Below are 22,434 nucleotides of genomic sequence, written 5' to 3'. Positions count from 1 at the left end.
AGGCATTGTCAATGATTGGGAAGATATAAAGATGCTATACATGAGAAGAGACTTTTGTTTTTTTGTGCGAACAGTGGCTGTTATTCCTATGAGAAAAACATTTGGTTTTAACGACCAACGATCACTTTTGTGTTTTTGCGTCGTTGTTCTGGTTAGGAATTATCACCTTTTTTTATTATTATTTGTTTCTCAGTGACGGTTTAACATTCGGATGATAGCTTATACTCACAAGTTCTTAATTGCAAGACCCTCTATTTTGCTAAGTACTTTTAAATTTTGAGTATCAAAAAGAAAATAAAAAATTTCAACAGTAATGTTTCACCTTCTTTCCCTTTTTTATTTTTATTTTTTTAATTTTTGATATGTATAATCATAACAACATGTATTAAAGACGAATATAATATATATATTATTAAAGAACTATCTCAACCTAAAAGCTTTGTTAGGTCTTAGGATATGATTTATATTATTTTCTAACACATCCCCTCAAGTAAAAGTCATTTAAGCTTGAAACTTACACACACCCACATTATCTTGTGCTTAATTTTTATCAAATAAATAAGGATGGTGAGATTCAAACTCGTAACCGCCTAGTCGTTAACCTAAAAGTTTAAACTGTTAGGTGAGATTCTTAAACTGTTAAGTTGAAATGGTTTACACAAACATTACGAGGCAATCAAATTCAAGCCATAAAATCACATATTCTTCTTACATCTTGTTTTGCAAAGTTATCAGCAGCCTGAAATAGTGTGATGGAATGATCTTTAAATTTCAGAAAAGTAGCAAAGAATTTTGATTATTATGCAATGGAAGCAACCATGAAAATCTTAAAACAAATCATCAATAAACAGAGCATAATAATGGTAACCACTAACAAAGGCTACAAGTGAAGTCCACAAGTCAGAGCATACCTGTAAGTATTGTCCATCCTTTGTGCGTATTTCATATAAGGTATAGAAAGACGGCCATTTTCCAAAAAAATAATTACGGAGAATATGAGCAGGAATGGGTAGAAGGTCCAAATGGATAAATATTTTTGTTCAAGGATGAAATTAAAAAGAAGGTAATATGAGAAGGGCTGATATAGATTTCTAACTTCTAAGGGGGGAAAAAACGAAACGAAACAAAGAAAAAGATAAACGGTATTGTTGCCGGCTTTTACTAATATCATAATGTGCTTAAATCATCTATTTTGTTCTAAAAAGAAAAACAAATCCTTCTTTCTCTATTTATATTGGACTGAAGCGCAGCTTCAATCACAGAGACGGAGGGGAGGGGCAGAGTTGGATATGGCCAGTGGGCAGAGTTCGCCGGACCCTTATCCTATGAGTGGTGGAGATGGCCCCAACAGCTATTTTCAAAACTCCGTCCACCAGGTGAGTTACAGGTTTTTACATTTGTTTGATCATCATAAGATCTTTAAAACCAATATTGACTGTAACATCTGGTTTGGTTTTAGTAATTTTTTTCCCCATTAAAATCTTAATGCCCGTTTGCAGTACAGAACAATGGTAAAAAGGAAAGGATTTTCTCATTTGGCAAACACCATTTAATTAGCTTCACCAGTGTCCCCTGTTTTCATCGAAGCATTATTACGAACAGGGAAGGATCCGGTTGACTTTTACATGTAATTATTGAAATCGATTAGGAATATAACCTTGTTCTTAATTAGATCATTGAGTTAATAAGCGAACCAGTGATTTGATTTATAGACATGTTTTTATATTTTTAGCTAAGAAAAAATGGAAGGAAAGTTCCTTTTTTTTTTTTTAATTTCTTCTTAGCTTCGTCGAGTTCACAAAAATCTGAAAATCATGCACTTAATGTTTAGAAAAGCATAGTGGAGGCAACGAAGGAAATGATCAACGAAGCCATCCAAGACAAGCTTGCCTTGAACAGTCCTTCAAACGCTTTCAATATAGCAGATTTTGGCTGTTCTGTTGGACCCAACACATTCATTGCAGTGCAAAATATTATAGAAGCTGTGGAGCTCAAGTACCATGGCAATCATCAAAACCATCAATCCTTGGAGTTCCAAGTGTTCTTCAATGATCACACCAACAATGACTTTAACACTCTCTTCAAAAACCTCCATCACAATCACTCTTGCAAATTCTTTGCCGCCGGAGTACCAGGTACATTTCATGGCCGGTTGTTTCCCAAGTCCTCTCTCCACTTCGGTCACTCCTCTTTTGCACTGCAATGGCTCTCCAAAACTCCCACGGAAGTGTTGGATTCTAAGTCTCCTGCATGGAATAAGGGTAGCATTCACTGCACAGGATTTCACACAGAAGTTGCAGAGGCATATTCATCTCAATTTAAGAATGACATGGAGACGTTCTTGAATGCTAGGGCACAAGAACTTGTGAATGGTGGGTTGCTGGTAATTATAATGCCTGCCCTACAAGATGGGGTGCTTCTTTCTCAAAGTTCAATCGGCATGACTTATGATCTCTTGGGATCTTGCCTCCAGAACATGGCCAAATCTGTAAGACTGCAAATCCCTTCGCTTTAGTGTTTTTCTCAAACTTTGAAGCGTCATTTCTAGAGGCGTGAGTTTGAAAATTTCCTTGCAAAGCTTCCAATCTTGTTTGGATTTTCTAATAAATTTGAGGGAACAGACCTTGGGAATAAAACAAGCTGAAGATGCATCTTAGTGAAGTTCAGGAGAGGATGGTATTATTGCTACTCATGTTTAATTAGTCGTGAAATCTAATTGCAGGGAATAATTAGTGAAGAGAAGGTGGAGGCCTTCAACTTGCCGATATACATTTCACCAGCGAAGGATTTAGAAGCATTGTTACAGAAAAATGGATTCTTTAGTGTTGAGAAAATTGATAGAATAACTAGCAACATGAACATCAGCACCCTCACAGCGCAATTTCTTACATTACAGTTACGAGTGATCACGGAAGAACTCATCAAAGGACACTTTGGAAGTGAGATTGTCGATGCAGTATTCGAACTTTTCAACATAAAACTATCTGAGAATTGGTTTTCCATCATAGATACGAAGAATAAAAAATTCATGGACCTGTTCATCATTCTAAGGCGCAATTTTTCTGATTAAAGTTGTTTCTTGTTTCAAATCAATTAATTCAAGCAAAAGACTTTCATTAGCTTTGAAATGTCAGTCCAGTGTGTTATAATTTCCTCTTTTTTTTTTTAATTAGTTTAGATTTAATTTAAGCAATCATGGTTTACATTCGTTGGACAGGGTCTATGATCCCTCATTATACACAGTTGGACCCAGTGTGCAATATTGGTTTTTTATTTGATGTGTCAAATTCAATCATAGTTTTGAAACTTCGAGATTTCTTTGGCAATTATTGTCCTGTCTGGTTGAAAAAGAATGCATGTATTACAAAAGCATAGAAGATAGAGAGGACAAGCTTTTCAGCCGCAGCGTCGCATCAAATGGAAGCCGTTGTCAACGCCTGTATTGTTAGGGAGTGGTTAGTCTCTAATGCTTTTTATCTTTCTAAATCATCAAGTCAAGGCTGTCAAACTCAATGTCGGCAACTCAACATCCTTGCAGAATTTTGGCCTCCCTTCTCTCAACTCGAAAGCACTACATTATGGGTATATTATCTAGAAGAAAAAATCTATAAAAATCATACCAAAATTTAAAAACTAAGTAATCAGTTAATATTTATATTCCTTTAAGAAATTCTTGAATTCAAACTCATATCTAATATAAAAAATAATACAAAGTAAATATTCAAACTTGTAATAGTAATTCAAATGTTATACTATGGAAGATGTAAGAGGCGAATTTCTAATATATATATATATATATATATATATATATATATATATATAACTCTACCCTTGTCTTGAATGTGAAGTAGAGCGCCACCATAGGAAGGAAACCTGCATCAAGTTGAGAAATAGAGAGATGGAAAATGAAGAGACCAAAACAGTGCCAAAATCATGGGCTATGGTTGATGGAGATGGACCTCGTAGCTATGCCCAAAATTCTTCCTATCAGGTATACATTCTTTCTCTTAAGACTAATTTGAATAGAACATTATTATGTCGAGTACAATTAATAAACGCATATTTACTTATTTCCGCAGAGGGGACTGCTGGATATCGCGAATGAATTGATGAATGAAGGCATCAGAGAGACGCTTGACTTTAAAATCCCTTGTTCTGATTCTTCAAATATCTGCACATTTCGAATCGCAGATTTTGGATGTTCTGTTGGACCGAATACATTCTTCGCAGTGGAAAAAATCATAGAAGCTGTGCAGCAGAAATACCATGCCCAGTTCCAAAACTCCCCACCCTTAGAGTTCCAAGTTTTCTTCAACGATGTCACGGCCAATGATTTCAACACTCTCTTCAAAACCCTTCCATTGTATCAAAAATACTTCGCTGCTGGAGTGCCTGGTACTTTTTATGGTCGTCTATTCCCAGAGTCAACGCTCCATCTTGCATACTCTTCCTATTCCTTGCACTGGCTCTCTAAGGTTCCAGATGAAGTTGTGGACAAGAAATCTCCAGCATGGAATAAGGGTAGCATACAGTGCAGTGGAACTGCAAAAGAAGTAGCAAAAGCGTATTCAGCTCAGTTCAAAACGGATATGGATAACTTTCTGAATGCTAGAGCTCAAGAAATTATTGGTGGAGGATTGATGGTGATCATAATTGCTGGTCTTCCTGATGGGATCCTGATCGCTCAGACTGGAGCTGGAATATGCAATGAGCTTCTCGGCTCTTGCCTCATCGACATGGCAAAATTGGTAAGCATATAAATTAATCTCTCTTGTATTTGAAGCAATTGAAAGGGGTTGGTGTTATGTTAGTAGTAAACCATGCCAGCTCTTGAGGTCAGATAGAGGAGGCAATTCCTTAAAAATCTCATAGTTATTGTGGCTAAAACTAAAGTTTTAAAATCTAGAGTGGACTAAAATAACTTTTTTACCCAAATAAGAGAATTGCAACGCGGTTTTGCCATGTTTTAAAGTTTAGTACTTTCTCTTTTAATTGCTCTTTTTTTTTTCCTTACAAATCCAAACTATAACTCATGAAATCGGTTATAAAAAGTATGCAATTAAAACAAAAGAAGTTTGAGGATCAAAATAATTTAACTACTATGGAATTCTATAGTAAAAACTTCTTCACTTTAATTATATCATATTAATTATAATGCCTCGCTTTTAGTTATATTATAATATAAATGGACAGTGTTTAAATTTTCAAGACAGATACTTGTGACATTTGTGTAAACAAAAAGGTATGGTATACATTGTTTTTTTTTTTTTTCAAATATTAATTTCATTGAACTATATAAAATCTGTAGGGAGTGATTAGTGAAGAAAAGGTGGATTCCTTTAATTTGCCTGCGTACTACTCTTCTGCTAAGGAGTTGGAAGAGATTATAAAGAACAATGGACATTTCTGTATTGAGAGAATGAACACGCTTAATCACCCCATGATGAAAATGAAGATTGATGTCCGATTTGCTGTTTCGCAATTTAGAGCTGTTTTTCAGGGACTATTGGAAGAACACTTTGGAAGGGATGATGTTGACAAAATATTCGAATATTTTGCCAAGAAGTTTGCAGAGAATTATGACTCTGTCTTCAGTGGGGCGACGCATCAACACGTCGACCATTTTATCCTGCTAAAGCGCAACATTAACTGATGAAATATATGCGTTTTTGGATTTCAAATGTTGACGAATTATCAAGCTTTTGTGTTTCCATTACCTTAAGAAATCATGTCTGTATCTCTTAGTGACCTCCGATTATTACCAGGTCTCTTGCTAGTTTCTCAATATATGAATGATCTGCCGGCGCCCGTGCCGGTGCCCTAACTAGCCTTGTTCGGGTAGTTTATTTGTTAAGCATTAAATGAGTTTAAAACAGAGCCTCCTTAACCAAAGTGATTGCACCCAAGAACTCATTTTTAAAGATGCTTGGATTGTCATAACATGGAACAATAAATTGCTTAAAATAAGAGTTTTATTCATAATGAAAGAGAACATTGGAAAAGTTATCTGAATGTATGGACGTAAAAATGGGAGTGGCTTTTTAATAATTACGAAGTAGATAAATGTTTAGAGGTGACGATAAAATTGTGTTCCATCAAGGGAGATACATTATTAAGAATTTTTAGTTTTAACTAACCACAAATATAATGTTTATAGTAAATACGATTTTTTAGCTTCATCAAAGATAACATCTTGGCAAATAATAGATTTATTGATGTTAGGATTATATAGTTTATAAGCTTTTAAATAATTATTAATACTAAGAAAAATGCATTTTTTTTCCATTGTCATCGAACCTTTAATTTCCTCTTTTGACATGGAATATAGGTATAGATAATGTACCCAAAAACTATGAGATGATCTACCATTAATCTTCGTCAACTCTAAATCATAGTTATCAAACTCGGTTCAAGGATAGACCCAACCAAGAGACCGGGTCTTGGATTATATAGATTGACACGGAAAAATTTAAAAACAAAAGAGTTTTATTTTTGACTCGATTGCAAGCAAAAGAGTTTTTACTCTTCTTAATTTTTCCTTTGATGTATTTCAATAAAAACATGGTTTATTTTAGAATCATTATGAACTAAATTTTATTTTTCTTGGGACTTGATGTAGTTTAGTTTGGATTACACAATTTAAATTTCAAGTTATTTTATTTATAAATGTTGAGTGTTGAGTGTTTATTGTTGTTCTTATTATTTATAATTTTCTAGCCAATTATTGTTTGATCTAATAAATCATAATGAGATAAAGAGGTTATTTATGATTTGAAATTTTCAGGACTAAACAAAATTAATTTAGTGAAAGATAAAGATATTTTACCGTGATTAGTGTAATTTTAGATTAGGAAAAATTCAAAGAATTTAATGAATCTTCAAATAATTAAATTTACATAGAGATATGTTGAATTATTAGGTGGGGATATTTTTAATGTGGTTCGAGAGAAAAAACTGAATAATTAAAAGATTTTTTAATCATCAATATGAAGATTTGGAATTTTATAATAGAAAATAATAAATTATGTAAGATTAACTAGGTCAAATCAAATTAAAGCTTTAAATTTCTTTTTTATTATTAGCTCTATAACGTTAAGTTTTTTTCCTTTTTCTTTTAATTTACTTTTGTCAAACAAATTGGTTTAAATTAGATGGTCAATTCCATAAAATTTTGATTTTATTTCTAGTAATTAATTTGATAAATTTCAACACTAAATAGCATAAATAGTCCTTTTGACACTCCTTTCTTCATAAAAACTTTATTACTTATTGCATTTTATTCACTTGCAAAGATTTATCACAGGAAGCCTCTTGATTCCATGAGACTTATAAAAAGTTTCAAGTTCATATAAGTTATATTCTCTACCATGATATGTTCGAAGAATTTTTATTAGTTTAGTAATCAATAAAGTTGATTATATATCTTTTATCTTTACTAGAAAGTAGAGTTATTGGCCCATAAATATTGGAAAGAACAAGCTTCGGTGGCCTCTTTTCTCTCCATGATTTTTCTCATGGAAATTGATTTTGATTTTGTTTGCCAACAACTCATTTTTCTCGAGGAAGACCTACCACCATATTTTTTTATTTTATGTAAAATTACTAATCTGTCAAAATTAAGATGTACATGGAGAAAATGCCATAATCATGTTTTCTCCTTTAATCACATCAAAAAAAACCTTGAATGAGTAATATTTTGAAGTTATATACCGTCATGTTAATTTTAGCAATTAAGCTTAATTTTTCATCTTCAATTCTACATGCTATGTTTTTTATAGAAACTCCATAACGTTTTTTTTTTAAGTTGACTAATGCTAAGTAAATTTGATTTTAATTCTGGAACAAAAAAAAATCAGAGATGATATGGACAATGTTCTTCTTTGTTTGCATTGCTACTATTATTTTTCCAGTAATATAAACTTTAAACTTATCTCCAAACTTCATAAAATCTGGATACAATTCATCTAAATTGAAGAAGATTGATTTATCTCGACTCATATGATTGCTACACTCAATGTCTAAATACTATAAATTTTAGTGATTTTTATCATTCATATGAAAAGTCATCAATAAAGATGTTTCATTTTTCTTCTCTATAAAATTATATTTTTTATTGTTGGGATTTGCTATTATTAGGCAGCCTACCCTAAAGAGTAGGGTTACCATTTGTCAATGGTAGTTGCACCCACCATTGACAAATGCATCAACCCATGTGCAGCTGCTGTTGTTAAAGAAGAGGAGCCATAATACTTGCCTATTTATAGGCATACGTGAGAGAGCAAAATGTAAGAGAGCGGTGAGAATGTAGTGTAGAGAGAAAGTGAAGGGCTGCAATGGCAGCAGCCTTGCTGCCATTGCAGCAGCAAGATTCGATCGGAAATTACAAGCTTTTCGTCCCTCAAGTTGTCTTTCATTGCCAGAGTTTAGCATGATATATAGTTTACAATTATATATATTTTAATGGTTAATTGACTAATTTGTCATGGAAGTTTTCATGTGAATGTCTAAAATTAATTTCCATTTTAAATATTTATCAATTATATTTTAATAATTAATTGCCAAACCATGATTATCAAATATATTTCAATAATTAGTTAGAGATTGCTTGTTTCTCTATTTATATCGGACTGAAGTGCAATCAGAGATAGAAGGGGGGAAAAGAGAGATGGCCAGTGAGGAGAGTTAGCCAGAATCTTAGCCTATGAGTGGTGGTGGAGATGGACCCAGCAGCTATTTTCAAAACTCCGTCCATCGGAGATTTGCATTTGTTCATCATAACAAAAACTTTATTTGGTTTTAGTAATTTTCTTTTCCGTAATTTCTTAAAGCCCGTTTGCAGTCCAAGAAAAATATTTAAAACGTAAGGATTTTCTTATTTGGCAACACCTTTTAATTAGCTTCACCAGCATCCCCTCGTTTTCATGGAAGGATCATTCAATACATCACTCTTTAGGATAAGGGAAGGGATCGAGATGATATATTAAAGAGCTAGTCTTCTTATTTCATGTGAGCTTCGGCAACTAAAAACTTTATTGGTCTTAGATCGCGTTCAAAACCTGTAGTCTGTAAAAAAAAGCTAATATTAGTTAAATATTTTTATATAGAACAACAATTTTAAAAAAAATACATGTAATAAAACAGAATCTTATCATTTGATTCGCATATGAAATGAACGAAATGGATCAATTAGTGGTAATTGAACCATGAATCTCCTTGTTTTGATTTTCTGCACTGGATCGCGACTGACACAAAAAATGCTCAGACATCACGTGCTGGATATAAGCTTCCTAGATAGCATTCGAGACGTGCGGGGGTCTGAAATTCCTCCACAGGACCACGTCTTCCTAGCCTAGAAAACCTCTTTTCTTTGATCTTTTCAAAGCCTCGTACCAAAAATCATGCAACCTAGCATGTAGAAATAAATTATCAATTAAGATAATAAAAAATAAAATTGAATATTTTTTAAAAAATAAAACATTTACATTTTGAATTCAATCTTATATGTGTGAAGATAGCATAATTGAATGAAAGAATTCTAGAGATTTAAGAAGAGAAATGAAGAAGGCAGAGAGAGCAGTTGACAGTTAAAGGAAGAAGATGAATATATTCACTGTTTTTCATTGATCCAATTTACATTATTGAAGATGTATTTATAACAGAAGCTGCAGACGTAAACCAGCTTCTTTCTTCAATGTTTAACTGCTTTTCTAACTGTCTAACAGTATAACAACTTTAACTGTCTAACAGTATTTTAACTACTTCATCTTGTAATCACTTGACATGTGGCATGATTATAATAATTGATATCTTTACAATATGATGGCGTTGCAATTCTCCCACACCCTCTTGGAAAACATATTGTCAGCCTACTTCTAGTAAAAAAAATTCTTGCACACTCAATTTTAAAAATATTTAGTTCATTAAATTAAAAAATTGACCGAGTTAAAATAATAATAAAATATTTATGCATATACTAACATTGAACTTCTCAAACCAAGCATCAATTATAAGATTTCATTTAGTATTTTGGAAACCTAACTCCAATAAAACAAAGGCACTTCCATCAACAATTAATATTGACAGTCCATTCAAAAGTTCTTGAATTCAATCATATACTATATAAAAAGAATATACTAAGTAATCAAATGTTACTTGCATTTGTTTATGCCCCACACATAATATAATTTTATTGTAGTTATGCGTTTGGGAGAGGGAAGAGGCGAATTACTACACACACACACACACACACCTCTGACGGCATTTTCGTATGCCCCGCTCATTGTATAATTTTATTGTAGTTATGCTATGGAAGATGTAAGAGTCAAATTACTGATATAGAGAAATCTACCCTTCTCTTGAATGTGAAGTAGAGCTACCATATATAGGAAGCAAACCTGCATCAAGTTGGGAAATAGAGAGATGGAAAATGAAGAGACCAAAACAGTGCCAAAATCATGGGCTATGGTTGGTGGAGATGGACCTCGTAGCTATGCCCAAAATTCTTCCTATCAGGTATACATTCTTTCTCTCAATATCTTCTACAGACTGATTTGAATTAACACTCCCTGATGTTTAATTACAAAAGTGTATTTACTTATTGCCAAGTGCAGAGGGGAGTGTTGGACGTCGTGAATGAATTGATGAATGAAGGCATCAAAGAGACGCTTGACTTTAAAAGCCCTTGTTTTGATTCTTCAAATGTGTGCACATTTCGAATCGCAGATTTTGGATGTTCTGCTGGGCCGAATACATTCTTGGCAATGGAGAAAATCATAGAAGCTGTGGAGCAGAAATACCATGCCCAGTTCCAAAACTCCCAGCCCTTAGAGTTCCAAGTTTTCTTCAACGATGTCACAACCAATGATTTCAACACTCTCTTCAAAACCCTTCCATTGTATCAAAAATACTTCGCTGCTGGAGTGCCTGGTACTTTTTATGGTCGTTTATTCCCGAAGTCAACGCTCCGTCTTGCATACTCTTCCTATTCCATGCACTGGCTCTCTAAGGTTCCAGAGGAAGTTGTGGACACCAAATCTCCGGCATGGAATAAGGGTATCATACAGTGCAGTGGAACTGCAAAAGAAGTAGCAAAAGCGTATTCAGCTCAGTTCAAAACGGATATGGATAACTTTCTGAATGCTAGAGCACAAGAAATTATTGGTGGAGGATTGATGGTGATCATAACTCTCGGTCTTCCTGACGGAATCCTTATGTCTCAAACTGGAGCTGGAATATTCAATGACTTCTTTGGATCTTGCCTCATCGACATGGCGAAATTGGTAAGCATATAAATGGTTTGTCTTTAACTTTTCAAGAGATATCAAATAACATTTGGCTTGGTTTATGGGGGGTAAGAGGGTCTTTTACTTTTTTAATGAATAGTAAAAAACTAAAATTCTATTGGAATCTAAGAATATATGTTTTGTTTCTTTTGCTTTCAAGTGCAAATAAAATTATTTAAATATCCTTAAAGTATAAAAAAGCCTTCAGTAAAGGTTTTTTTTGTCTTTTTATATTGTTTTTTTTATTATTATTATTCACTATTTTGTTGATGCCAATTATGGTCTAGAATTATAAATGCACAATAAACTTACTTAAATATCCTATAAAGTATATAAAAAAAAAGGCTTCGGTCAAGAGTCTTTTTTTTTTTTTCATATCAGTTCTTTTGCCCTTTGTTGTTTTGTCAAGGGCAATATTGTTTTTTTCATAAAAATTAAATAATAATAAAATTTAAAAAGCTACTAACGTATGCACGTTTCAGCATGTGGGAAGAGTTCACGCACTTCAAGCACGGCACATGCTGCTCCTTCTAATTGTCAAAATTATCATTTCGCTATGTCGTTGGAGTCGTCACCGCATTTTTTTCTCTTGGTATGGGGTGTGTCAATGGAAGTTAAGTAGTTTATTTTTGGTGAACCTTTTATTTTTTTCTCTTTCCTCCCCCTCAAATTGCAAGTTGGTCCTCTTTGTTTTTTTTTTTTGCTTCGATCCTCTTTCTTTTAATTTCTATTTTTTTTCTTAGCCCTTTTGTTAAAATTTTGTTCTTTTCAATTTAGCCCTTTGATCCCAATTTGTCGTGTTTCAATTTTGTTCTTATTCTTTTGATTCCTTATATAAAAGTTTTATTGTTTTCAATTTCACCCTTCAATCTAAGTTTATGGTATATTGTTTTTCAATTTGGTCATTATTCTTTTGATTTTTTCTTATCATTTTGTTAATGTCATTATTCTTTTCAATTTAACCCTCAATTTAAAAAATTTTGTTGCCCTCAAATTTATTTTTTATTTGAATTTTCACCATCATTCTTTTAATTGATATTTTTATTTTGAATTTTTTTGTATAATTTTTTTTGTTTCGTCCTTAAACATTTCATTTCTTGGGGATTAAGTTTCATGTTTTTTACATGTATAGTGCTTCCGATGTGATTACTCTGGTCACGGGTTTAAAAAAATTCAAACCACCTTATTAATGTAAAACATGTAAATTGATTGACCTTTATTATTCAACAAACAACTCAGTTGTAAATCTATAACACCATCTTCTTAGTTCCTTCTACAATAATAAATAATTAAACCTAGCACATCATTTCCTTAATACTAGTACGGTCGGTTTAAACACCATCTTTATAGTTCATTCTATAATAAAGAATAAATCTAGCAAATATTTATTAGATGTCATCATATAGTTATTTCTTTATTTACCTGTTTTTCGATACTTCCAATTTACAAGAATGGAATCCAATTCACCCTCCCAGCAATAGTAAGAGACGGAGAAACAAAACGGTACAGCATAAATTTGAGTTTTTTTTTTCAAATATTAATTTCATTGAACTATACAATCTTTATTGTAGGGAGTGATTAGTGAAGAAAAGGTGGATACCTTTAATTTGCCTTTGTACTACTCTTCAGCTAAGGAGTTGGAAGAGATTATAAAGAACCACGGACATTTCTGTATTGAGAGATTGAACATGCTGAATCATCCCATGATGAAAAGGAAGATCGATGTCCAATCTCATATTTCGCAATTTAGAGCTATTTTTCAGGGACTATTGGAAGCACACTTTGGAAGGGATGATGTTGACAAAATATTCGAATATCTTGCCAAGAAGCTTGCAGAGAATTATGACTCTGTCTTCAATGTGGCAAAGCATCAACACGTCGAGCATTTTATCCTGCTGAAGCGTAACATTAATTGATGAAAGATATGCGTCATTGGATTTCAATGTTTTGTGGTCTTATTACCATAACGAATAATGTTTGTATCTTTTATGCTCTGGTAGCTATACTGCTACGATTTTCTTTTTTCTTTTTTCTTCTGTCTGTCTGTTCTTGTTCTTGCGAGTGGTAGGGTGCCCATAATGCCATACTTGAATCTTTTAAAGCAGAGAAATTAATCTTGCATTGAGATTCGGCCATTGGATCCGATCCTTACAACGATCTACCCAGTTTCCAAAAGAATACCCTTCACAGGCTCCCAGTAAGGGTGGAAATGCTTTATTATTATTATTTTCTTTCCCCTGGTGTATCAAGAATATTCGTTAACAGGGATAAAATTCCCAGAAGGGAATAAAACAACTCTTTATTACGAATACTATGATGCTTCTGTACAGTTAAACGCAAAGTTCTACAGCATCGTTGACAGTTTCTCAATACAACAAAATAAAATAAAATAAAATAAACAAAACAGCGAGGATTCTGCACCAATACTGCCACACCGGGATGCAACATGGCAAAGATGGGAGCCGAAACCAAATTCAAATTCCGAGACACCGAGCACCATTCCCCAATCATCGTCCACGGCACCCACCAAAAATATATTCAGAAAGGATTCGTTTAGCTTTTAAAATATTTTCTGCAGAAAAGCAATTATTGTCTTGTTTGGTTGAAAAAGTCGACATTGTGAGATGATTATTTATGATACATCTCATCTATTACAAAAGCACTGATGAAGACAGAGAGGAAAAAGCTTTTCTGCAGCATCAGATCATATTGTGTGTGGTCCCGCACCATGTGATGGTGGAACCACCACATTAATTAGTAAGAGACAGCAAGGCAAGGCTGTCTCTTTGAATTAATATAGGAGCTGCCACTGTAGATGGCAGTAGCAAAAACGGGAGAAAAGAGAAGAAGAGGCAGCAGAGCAGTCCGTGTTCTTTCTTCGATTTCCACCTCGTTCACCGTTGGATCGGGCTGAGATTTTGACAGCAGTTTCTAGACACATTCCTCTTCATTCTGGACGGTTGGATGGAAGATTGGTGGTGTGGAAGCTGGCCGTTTTGATAGAAAACGGGGCTGTCAGTTTTGTGAGTTTTTCTCAAATAATTCTCCTTTAATCTTGTTGTAATCCGAGAATAAGTAGTTTTTGATGATATATATGTTGTATCCCTTAGTTGAATCTGAGGAAGAACAGTTGTGAACCCATTATTTGTGATAGTGGAAGTTTTTAGGTGGACTCTGGTCCAGTGGTTTTTCCCGCATCGGGTTTTCCACGTAAAAATCTTGGTGTTAATTTGTGTGATTATTTGCATTATATTTGATCATTGTTTGAATCTGTTTTTTACTGCACAAAGAGGGAAAAAGGATTGGGACTTGTGAATTGTGAATTTTATTCCGCTGAATTGATCCGGTTAGTTGTCCCGAGTTTTCCCAACAAAGTGGTATCAGAGCATTTGGTTGTGTAGATTGAGTTCTTGTGCAGTTAAAATGGAAAAGGAAGATTCGGGCATGATAAAGCTTACTTCCTCAAATTATTTTCTGTGGAAAACAATGATGGAGGATCACTTATATTGCAATGATTTGGCTTTGCCGATTGAATGTAAAGGAATAAAGCCTGATGACATGGATGATGCAAAATGGAATGGACTAAATAGAAAGACTACCGCTAATGTTAGAAAATGGGTATCTTCTAAGTCCATTAATCATATTTCTCAAGAACATGACTGCTATACAGTGTGGAAGATGTTGGAAGAAACATTTGCCAAGGAGAGTGCACAAAACAAGGTTTTTGTAATTAGAGACCTTGTGAATTTGAAGTATAGAGATGGTGAAGATGCTTCGGTGCATATAAATGTATTCCAAGGGTTCTTGAATCAGCTGTCATTGATGAACCTTGAGTTAGCCGATGAAATGCAAGCATTAATCCTATTGAGTTCATTGCCGGATAGTTGGGAGACTTTGGTAGTGTCACTTAGAAATTCTACTCCGAATGGAAAGCTCACTTTAAAAACAGTGAAGGATTGTATCCTCAATGAAGAGAAGAGGAGGAAAGGGACAAACACTTCCGAGTCTCATGCACTTGTTACAGAAAGTCGGGGGAGAAGTCAAAGCAGGTTCTCTCACGGCAAGCAAGATGGAGAATCCAGCAATAGAAAAGGCAAATGGAAGCCAAGAGGAAGATCTCAGTCAAGGAAGGGTTTTAAGTGTTATTATTGTGACAAGCCTGGCCATATGCAAAAAGATTGCAGAAAGTATAAAAGAGATAAAAAGGGTAGAGATGAAGACAAGAATGAAGAGAATGGTACAGCTGCAGTTGTATCTGATGGTGATGTTGTCATTGTGTGTGATGATGGCTGTGTTAATCTTGCATATCAAGATACCACCTGGGTTGCAGATTCAGCAGCTTCTTATCATGTTACACCCCGGCGTGATTTTTACACATCCTACACTGCTGGTGACTTTGGTCAAGTTAGGATGGGAAATCAAGGGATGGCTAGTGTTGTGGGCATTGGAGATATTTGGTTGGAAACCAATGCTGGGTGCAAGTTGCTACTCAAAGATGTTAGGCATGTGCCTGATATGCGCCTACATTTAATCTCTACAGGTACTCTTGATGAAGAAGGCTATCACAGTTACTTTGGAGATGGTAAATGGAAGCTCTCCAGAAATTCCCTAATTGTTGCTAAAGGGAAAAAGATGGGTCTCTACATGTCACAAGCCAAGGTGATCAAAGGGGAGGTGAATGCAATTGAAGATTGCTCTACTGATCTATGGCATAAGCGACTTGGACATTTGAGTGAGAAAGACCTTGGCATCCTTGCCAAGAAGAACTACCTTCCTTTAAAAGGTATGAACTTAAACACATGTACTCATTGTTTAGTTGGTAAACAACATAGAGTTGCATTTCAAAGATCACCTTCACATAGAAGGTCACATGTTCTTGATTTAGTTCATACTGATGTTTGCTCAATGATTGATAAGTCTCTTGGAGGTGCATTGTACTTTGTTAGTTTTATTGATGATCACTCCAGGAAGATTTGGGCTACTTGTTTGAAATCCAAAGATCAGGTGCTTGATGTCTTTAAGGATTTCCATGCCAGAGTTGAAAGAGAAACTGGCAGAAAGCTGAAATGTGTTCGAGCAGACAATGGTGGTGAATACAGAGGTCCTTTTGAGAAGTACTGCAGGGAACATGACATCAAGTTAGAGAAGACAGTTCCTAAGACTCCACAGCAGAATGGAGTGGCTGAGAGAATGAACAGAACCATTGTTGAAAGAATTAGATGTATGCTCTCTCATGCAAAGCTGCCTAAGTCCTTTTGGGGTGAGGCAATGAAGACTGCAGTTGCTATGATCAACCTTTCTCCATCAGTTCCTCTTGAGTTTTATGTTCCAGATAGAGTTTGGAAAGGAAAGGATGTTTCCTATGCACACTTGAGAGTGTTTGGATGCAGAGCATTTGTACATGTTCTAAGGGATGAAAGGTCTAAGCTTGATAGCAAGACAAAGCAGTGTATTTTCTTGGGCTCTGAAGATGATGAGTTTGGTTATAGGTTATGGGATCCAAAGGAGAAGAAAATTGTGAGAAGTAGAGATGTTATCTTCTTTGAAGATCAAACCATTGAAGACTTTGAACTAAAGGAGAAAACAGAGTCTACTACTTTTATTCCATCTAATTCAAATCCAGCACTTACTCCACAGTTACCTTTGATGCCTGCTAATCATGGGGGAGACTTGCAAAATGATGAAAATGATGGTTTTCTTAATGAGCCATTAATTGGTGATCCTGAATCAGCTAATGATGATATTGATGTTATTCCTGAACAGGTTATGCAGGAAGCTCCAGATGAGCCATAATTGAGGAGGTCAACTAGACCTCGCCAACCTTCCACCAAATACTCTCCTCATGAGTATGTGCTGGTTACTGACGGGGGAGAGCCAGAATGCTTTGATGAAGCTATGTCACATGAGAAGAAAAGTGAGTGGTTGAAAGCAATGCAAGAAGAGATGAAATCCTTGCATGAAAACCCTACCTTTGAGTTAGTGAAGCTTCCTAAAGGTAAGAGAGCACTCAAGAACAAATGGGTGTTCAGGTTGAAAATTGATGAACATTGCTCACAGCCAAGGTACAAGGCAAGATTGGTTGTGAAAGGTTTCGGTCAGAAGAAGGGTATTGATTTTGAAGAAATCTTTTCACCAGTGGTCAAGATGTCTTCAATCCGAGTTGTGCTTGGCTTAGCTGCTAGTTTAAATCTTGAAGTTGAGCAACTTGATGTGAAAACTGCCTTTCTCCATGGTGATTTAGATGAGGAGATCTACATGGAACAACCTGAAGGGTTTGAAGCAAAAGGTAAAGAGCAGTTAGTTTGCAAGTTGAAAAAGAGCCTATATGGATTAAAGCAAGCTCCAAGACAATGGTACAAGAAGTTTGATTCTTTCATGGTGGATCATGGTTATGACAGGACCACTTCTGATCATTGTGTATTTATGAAAAGGTTTTCAGATGGAAACTTTATTATTCTCCTATTGTATGTGGATGATATGTTGATTGTTGGCCATGATACTAAGAAGATTCAGATTTTGAAGGAAGAGTTAAGCAAGTCTTTTGCAATGAAAGACTTAGGACCGGCAAAACAGATTCTTGGCATGAAGATCACACGTGACAGGAAGAAGGAGAAACTTTGGCTATCTCAAGAGAGATATGTCCAAAAGGTATTTGAGAGATTCAACATGAGCAACTCCAAACCAGTTTGTTCTCCACTTGCAAGCCACTTTAAACTAAGTTCTAAGCAGTGTCCTTCAAGTGATGAAGAAAGAGATGAGATGAAAAAGGTTCCTTATGCATCCGCAGTTGGTAGCTTGATGTATGCCATAGTTTGCACAAGGCCGGATATAGCTCATGCAGTTGGTATGGTTAGTCGGTTCCTCTCCAATCCTGGTAAAGAACATTGGTCAGCAGTGAAATGGATACTCAGGTATCTCAAAGGTACTTCTAGTTTCAGCTTATGTTTTGGTAATGATAAACCTGTGTTGGATGGATACACAGATGCAGATATGGCTGGTGATGTTGATTCTAGAAAGTCCACATCAGGATACTTGATGAAGTTTGCAGGGGGAGCAGTCTCATGGCAATCAAGGTTGCAAAAATGTGTGGCATTATCCACTATAGAGGCTGAATATATTGCTCTTACTGAAGGGGGCAAAGAGTTGTTATGGATGAAGAAGTTCTTACATGAACTTGGCCTAGTTCAAGAGAACTTTGTGTTGCACTGTGCTAGTCAAAGTGCAATCCATCTTAGTAAGCATCCTACTTTTCACTCTCGGTCAAAGCACATTGAGGGTAGATATCAATGGATTTGAGATGCTATGGAGATGAAGTCATTTGTTGTCGAGAAGATCTATACAGATGACAACGTGTCAGACATGATGACCAAACCTCTACCGAGAGAGAAGTTTGAGTTTTGCAGAAGGGAAGCAGGCTTATCAGATCCTCCTAAATTGAAGCTTACATGTTGATCGCCAGTATGACGAATTCCTCACATGGTGCGTGAGGGGGAGATTTGTTGTGTGTGGTCCCGCACCATGTGATGGTGGGACCACCACATTAATTAGTAAGAGACAGCAAGGCAAGGCTGTCTCTTTGAATTAATATAGGAGCTGTCACTGTAGATGGCAGTAGCAAAAACGGGAGAAAAACAAGAGAAAAGAGAAGAAGAGGCAGCAGAGCAGCCTGTGTTCTTTCTTTGATTTCCATCTCGTTCACTGTTGGATCGGGCTGAGATTTTGACAGCAGCTTCTAGACACATTCCTCTTCATTCTGGACGGTTGGATCGAAGATTGGTGGTGTGGAAGCTGGCCGTTTTGACAGAAAACGGGGCTGTCAGTTTTGTGAGTTTTTCTCAAATAATTCTCCTTTAATCTTGTTGTAATCCGAGAATAAGTAGTTCTTGATGATATATATGTTGTATCCCTTAGTTGAATCTGAGGAAGAACAGTTGTGAACCTATTATTTGTGATAGTGGAAGTTTTTAGGTGGACTCCGGTCCCGTGGTTTTTCCCGCATCGGGTTTTCCACGTAAAAATCTTGGTGTTAATTTGTGTGATTATTTGCATTATATTTGATCATTGTTTGAATCTGTTTTTTACTGCACAAAGAGGGAAAAAGGATTGGGACTTGTGAATTGTGAATTGTATTCCGCTGAATTGATCCGGTTAGTTGTCCCGAGTTTTCCCAACAGATCAAATATGTGATTTTATTTTATTTTTAATTAACGAAGGTGGCATATTATATGTATGTGTGTGTATAATAAACTCTTGAGTTTCACGTTTTGTTTGAAACCATACCCCTCAGGCCCTAACGCTTTCCATCTTTCTAATCAGGTATGTATATTCTTCAACTTTTGAAAATATTCATCAATGACGCTGTGTATACCGTGGATAGATCTTCGATCCTTAAAATTTCATAGCCCTACATTATTTGAGAAAAAAACTAGGATTCTCAAGCATAAAGTTACAGCTCTTATAAGTAGAGAAAATTACAGGGTAATCCGATGATTGAATCGAAAGTTAGGCTAGTTTTTGTTAGAAAGATCATTTGACATGTGCAAACTTCTTAAGCTAGGATTTTTGTTACGCAACCTGTGTCAATCCCTTCTACTTGCAAAAAGAACTCGCTGGTCATTACAACTAATCTATAAAAACCACACCAAGATTTAAGAATTAAGTAATCAGTCAATAAATTACAACTCAACTAACATTAATATTAATATTCCTTTCAAAAGTTCTGGAATTCAAACATATATTATATAAAAAGAAAATACTAAGTAATCAAATGTTACTTGCATTTGTTAATTTATGCCCTACACATAATATAATTTTATTGTAGTTATGCGATGGAAGAAGTAAGAGGCGAATTACTGATATAGAGAGATCTACCCTTCTCTTGAATGTGAAGTAGAGCTACCATATATAGGAAGCAAACCTGCATCAAGTTGGGAAATAGAGAGATGGAAAACGAAGAGACCAAAACAGTGCCAAAATCATGGGCTATGGTTGGTGGAGATGGACCTCGTAGCTATGCCCAAAATTCTTCCTATCAGGTATGCGTTCTTTCTCTCAGTATCTTCTACAGACTGATTTGAATTAACATTCACTGATGTTTAATTACAAAAGTGTATTTACTTATTACCAAGTGCAGAGGGGAGGGCTGGTTATCGTGAATGAATTGATGAATGAAGGCATCAAAGAGACGCTTGACTTTAAAAGCCCTTGTTCTGATTCTTCAAATATCTGCACTTTTCGAATCGCAGATTTTGGATGTTCTGTTGGGCCGAATACATTCTTGGCAATGGAGAAAATCATAGAAGCTGTGGAGCAGAAACACCATGCCCAGTTCCAAAACTCCCCACCCTTAGAGTTCCAAGTTTTCTTCAACGATGTCACAACCAATGATTTCAACACTCTCTTCAAAACCCTTCCATTGTATCAAAAATACTTCGCTGCTGGAGTGCCTGGTACTTTTTATGGTCGTTTATTCCCGAAGTCAACGCTCCATCTTGCATACTCTTCCTATTCCTTGCACTGGCTCTCTAAGGTTCCAGAGGAAGTTGTGGACACCGAATCTCCGGCATGGAATAAGGGTAGCATACAGTGCAGTGGAACTGCAAAAGAAGTCGCAAAAGCGTATTCAGCTCAGTTCAAAACGGATATGGATAACTTTCTGAATGCTAGAGCACAAGAAATTATTGGTGGAGGATTGATGGTGATCATAATTCTCGGTCTTCCTGACGGAATCCTTTTGTCTCAAACTGTAGCTGGAAAATGCAATGAGCTTTTCGGGTCTTGCCTCATCGACATGGCAAAATTGGTAAGCATATAAATCTCTCCTGTATTGATTAGAAGAATTTCAACAAAAAAGCGTTGAGTATTTGGTGCAATTGCAAGGAGTTGGTGTTGTGCTAGTAAAGTACGCCAACCCTTGAGGTCAGACAGAGGAGGCAATTCCTTACAAATCTCGTAGTTATTATCTGAAGGATCTGTCTTCAACTTTTCAAGAAAGATAATCTATTTGTTATTTTTCTATTTACCTGTTTTTTTCGATAAAAGAATAGTAAGAAACGGAGAAGCAAAACGGTATGGTGTACGCTCTTATTTTTATTTTTTTCAATTATTAATTTCATTGAACTATACTAATATTTCTTGCAGGGAGTGATTAGTGAAGAAAAGGTGGATTCCTTTAATTTGCCTCTGTACTACTCTTCTGCTAAGGAGTTGGAAGAGATTATAAAGAACAATGGACATTTCTGTATTGAGAGAATGAACATGCTGATTAATCCCATGATGAAAAGGAAGCTAGATGTCCAGTTTGTTATTTCGCAATTTAGAGCTATTTTTCAGGGACTATTGGAAGAACACTTTGGAAGGGATGATGTTGACAAAATATTCGAATATTTTGCCAAGAAGTTTGCAGAGAATTATGACTCTGTCTTCAATGGGGCGACGCCTCAACACGTCGACCATTTTATCCTGCTAAAGCGCAACATTAACTGATGAAAGATATGCGTTTTTGGATTTCAATGTTGACGAATTATCAAGCTTTTGTGTTTCCATTACCATAACAAATAATGCCTGTATCTTTTCTGGGCTGGCAGCTATATTACTAAGAAACTTGTTCTTTTTTATTCTATCTGTCTGTTTTTATTATTGCGAGTGGTTGGGGAGAGTGCCTCAGATGCACTTGATAATTACAAGTGCATCGTACTTGAGTTTTTCAAAGCATAGAGATGGTGTCTTCAGAGTCGGCCATTTGATCCGATCTTTACAACGATGTTCACATTTCCCAAAGAATAACATATATACTTCTTTGAATTATTAAGGAATATTTAAAGCAGTCCATACATCAATTTCTGTTTTAATATTGTTTATATAACTATAATAACATATCTATTATGTAAATAGTCAGTTCATGAATCAGTTTTTTTTAATATATATATTTCCTACGACTTTTTGTTTCGTAGTTTTTTTAAAGTGACATTAACTTAATATATATATTTCCTACGACTTTTTGTTTATATATATATATATATATATATATATATATATATATGCATTGTAAACGCAATATAGAATTGTGATTTTGTTACGAAACTGTAATTTTAAATTGTAATTGTTAAAGCATCGTTATTAGAAATAACGTTTCATTAAAACCATGATTTTA

At 35.1% G+C, this 22,434-nt stretch overlaps 4 protein-coding genes across 4 annotated transcripts; all 4 read left to right on the top strand.

The window, feature by feature from the left end:
* Window positions 1-1,186: 1,186 nt before the first annotated feature.
* LOC133671682 (loganic acid O-methyltransferase-like) lies at window positions 1,187-3,151 on the top strand. Its single transcript, XM_062092507.1, has 3 exons — window positions 1,187-1,376; window positions 1,832-2,488; window positions 2,723-3,151. Exons 1-3 carry the CDS (start codon window positions 1,290-1,292, stop codon window positions 3,068-3,070), a joined length of 1,092 nt encoding a protein of 363 aa, XP_061948491.1. The 5' UTR covers window positions 1,187-1,289; the 3' UTR covers window positions 3,071-3,151.
* Window positions 3,152-3,854: 703 nt separating this feature from the next.
* Window positions 3,855-5,824, top strand: LOC133670361 (loganic acid O-methyltransferase-like). Its single transcript, XM_062090848.1, has 3 exons — window positions 3,855-3,991; window positions 4,080-4,748; window positions 5,309-5,824. The coding sequence occupies exons 1-3, from the start codon at window positions 3,899-3,901 to the stop codon at window positions 5,651-5,653; spliced, it is 1,107 nt and encodes a 368-aa protein (XP_061946832.1). The 5' UTR covers window positions 3,855-3,898; the 3' UTR covers window positions 5,654-5,824.
* A 4,468-nt stretch (window positions 5,825-10,292) lies between these two features.
* Window positions 10,293-13,316, top strand: LOC133670464 (loganic acid O-methyltransferase-like). The gene is made up of 3 exons (XM_062090965.1): window positions 10,293-10,512; window positions 10,611-11,279; window positions 12,854-13,316. Exons 1-3 carry the CDS (start codon window positions 10,420-10,422, stop codon window positions 13,196-13,198), a joined length of 1,107 nt encoding a protein of 368 aa, XP_061946949.1. The 5' UTR covers window positions 10,293-10,419; the 3' UTR covers window positions 13,199-13,316.
* Window positions 13,317-19,521: 6,205 nt separating this feature from the next.
* LOC133670953 (loganic acid O-methyltransferase-like) lies at window positions 19,522-21,898 on the top strand. The gene is made up of 4 exons (XM_062091551.1): window positions 19,522-19,598; window positions 20,104-20,317; window positions 20,416-21,084; window positions 21,423-21,898. Exons 2-4 carry the CDS (start codon window positions 20,225-20,227, stop codon window positions 21,765-21,767), a joined length of 1,107 nt encoding a protein of 368 aa, XP_061947535.1. The 5' UTR covers window positions 19,522-19,598; window positions 20,104-20,224; the 3' UTR covers window positions 21,768-21,898.
* The last annotated feature ends 536 nt before the right edge of the window (window positions 21,899-22,434 follow it).

This window comes from Populus nigra, chromosome 13 (assembly GCF_951802175.1).
Source record: "Populus nigra chromosome 13, ddPopNigr1.1, whole genome shotgun sequence".
In the NCBI taxonomy this organism is placed as follows: Eukaryota; Viridiplantae; Streptophyta; class Magnoliopsida; order Malpighiales; family Salicaceae; genus Populus; species Populus nigra.
Note: the sequence above shows the minus strand (reverse complement) of the source record. Positions and strands in the feature narration are given on the sequence as shown.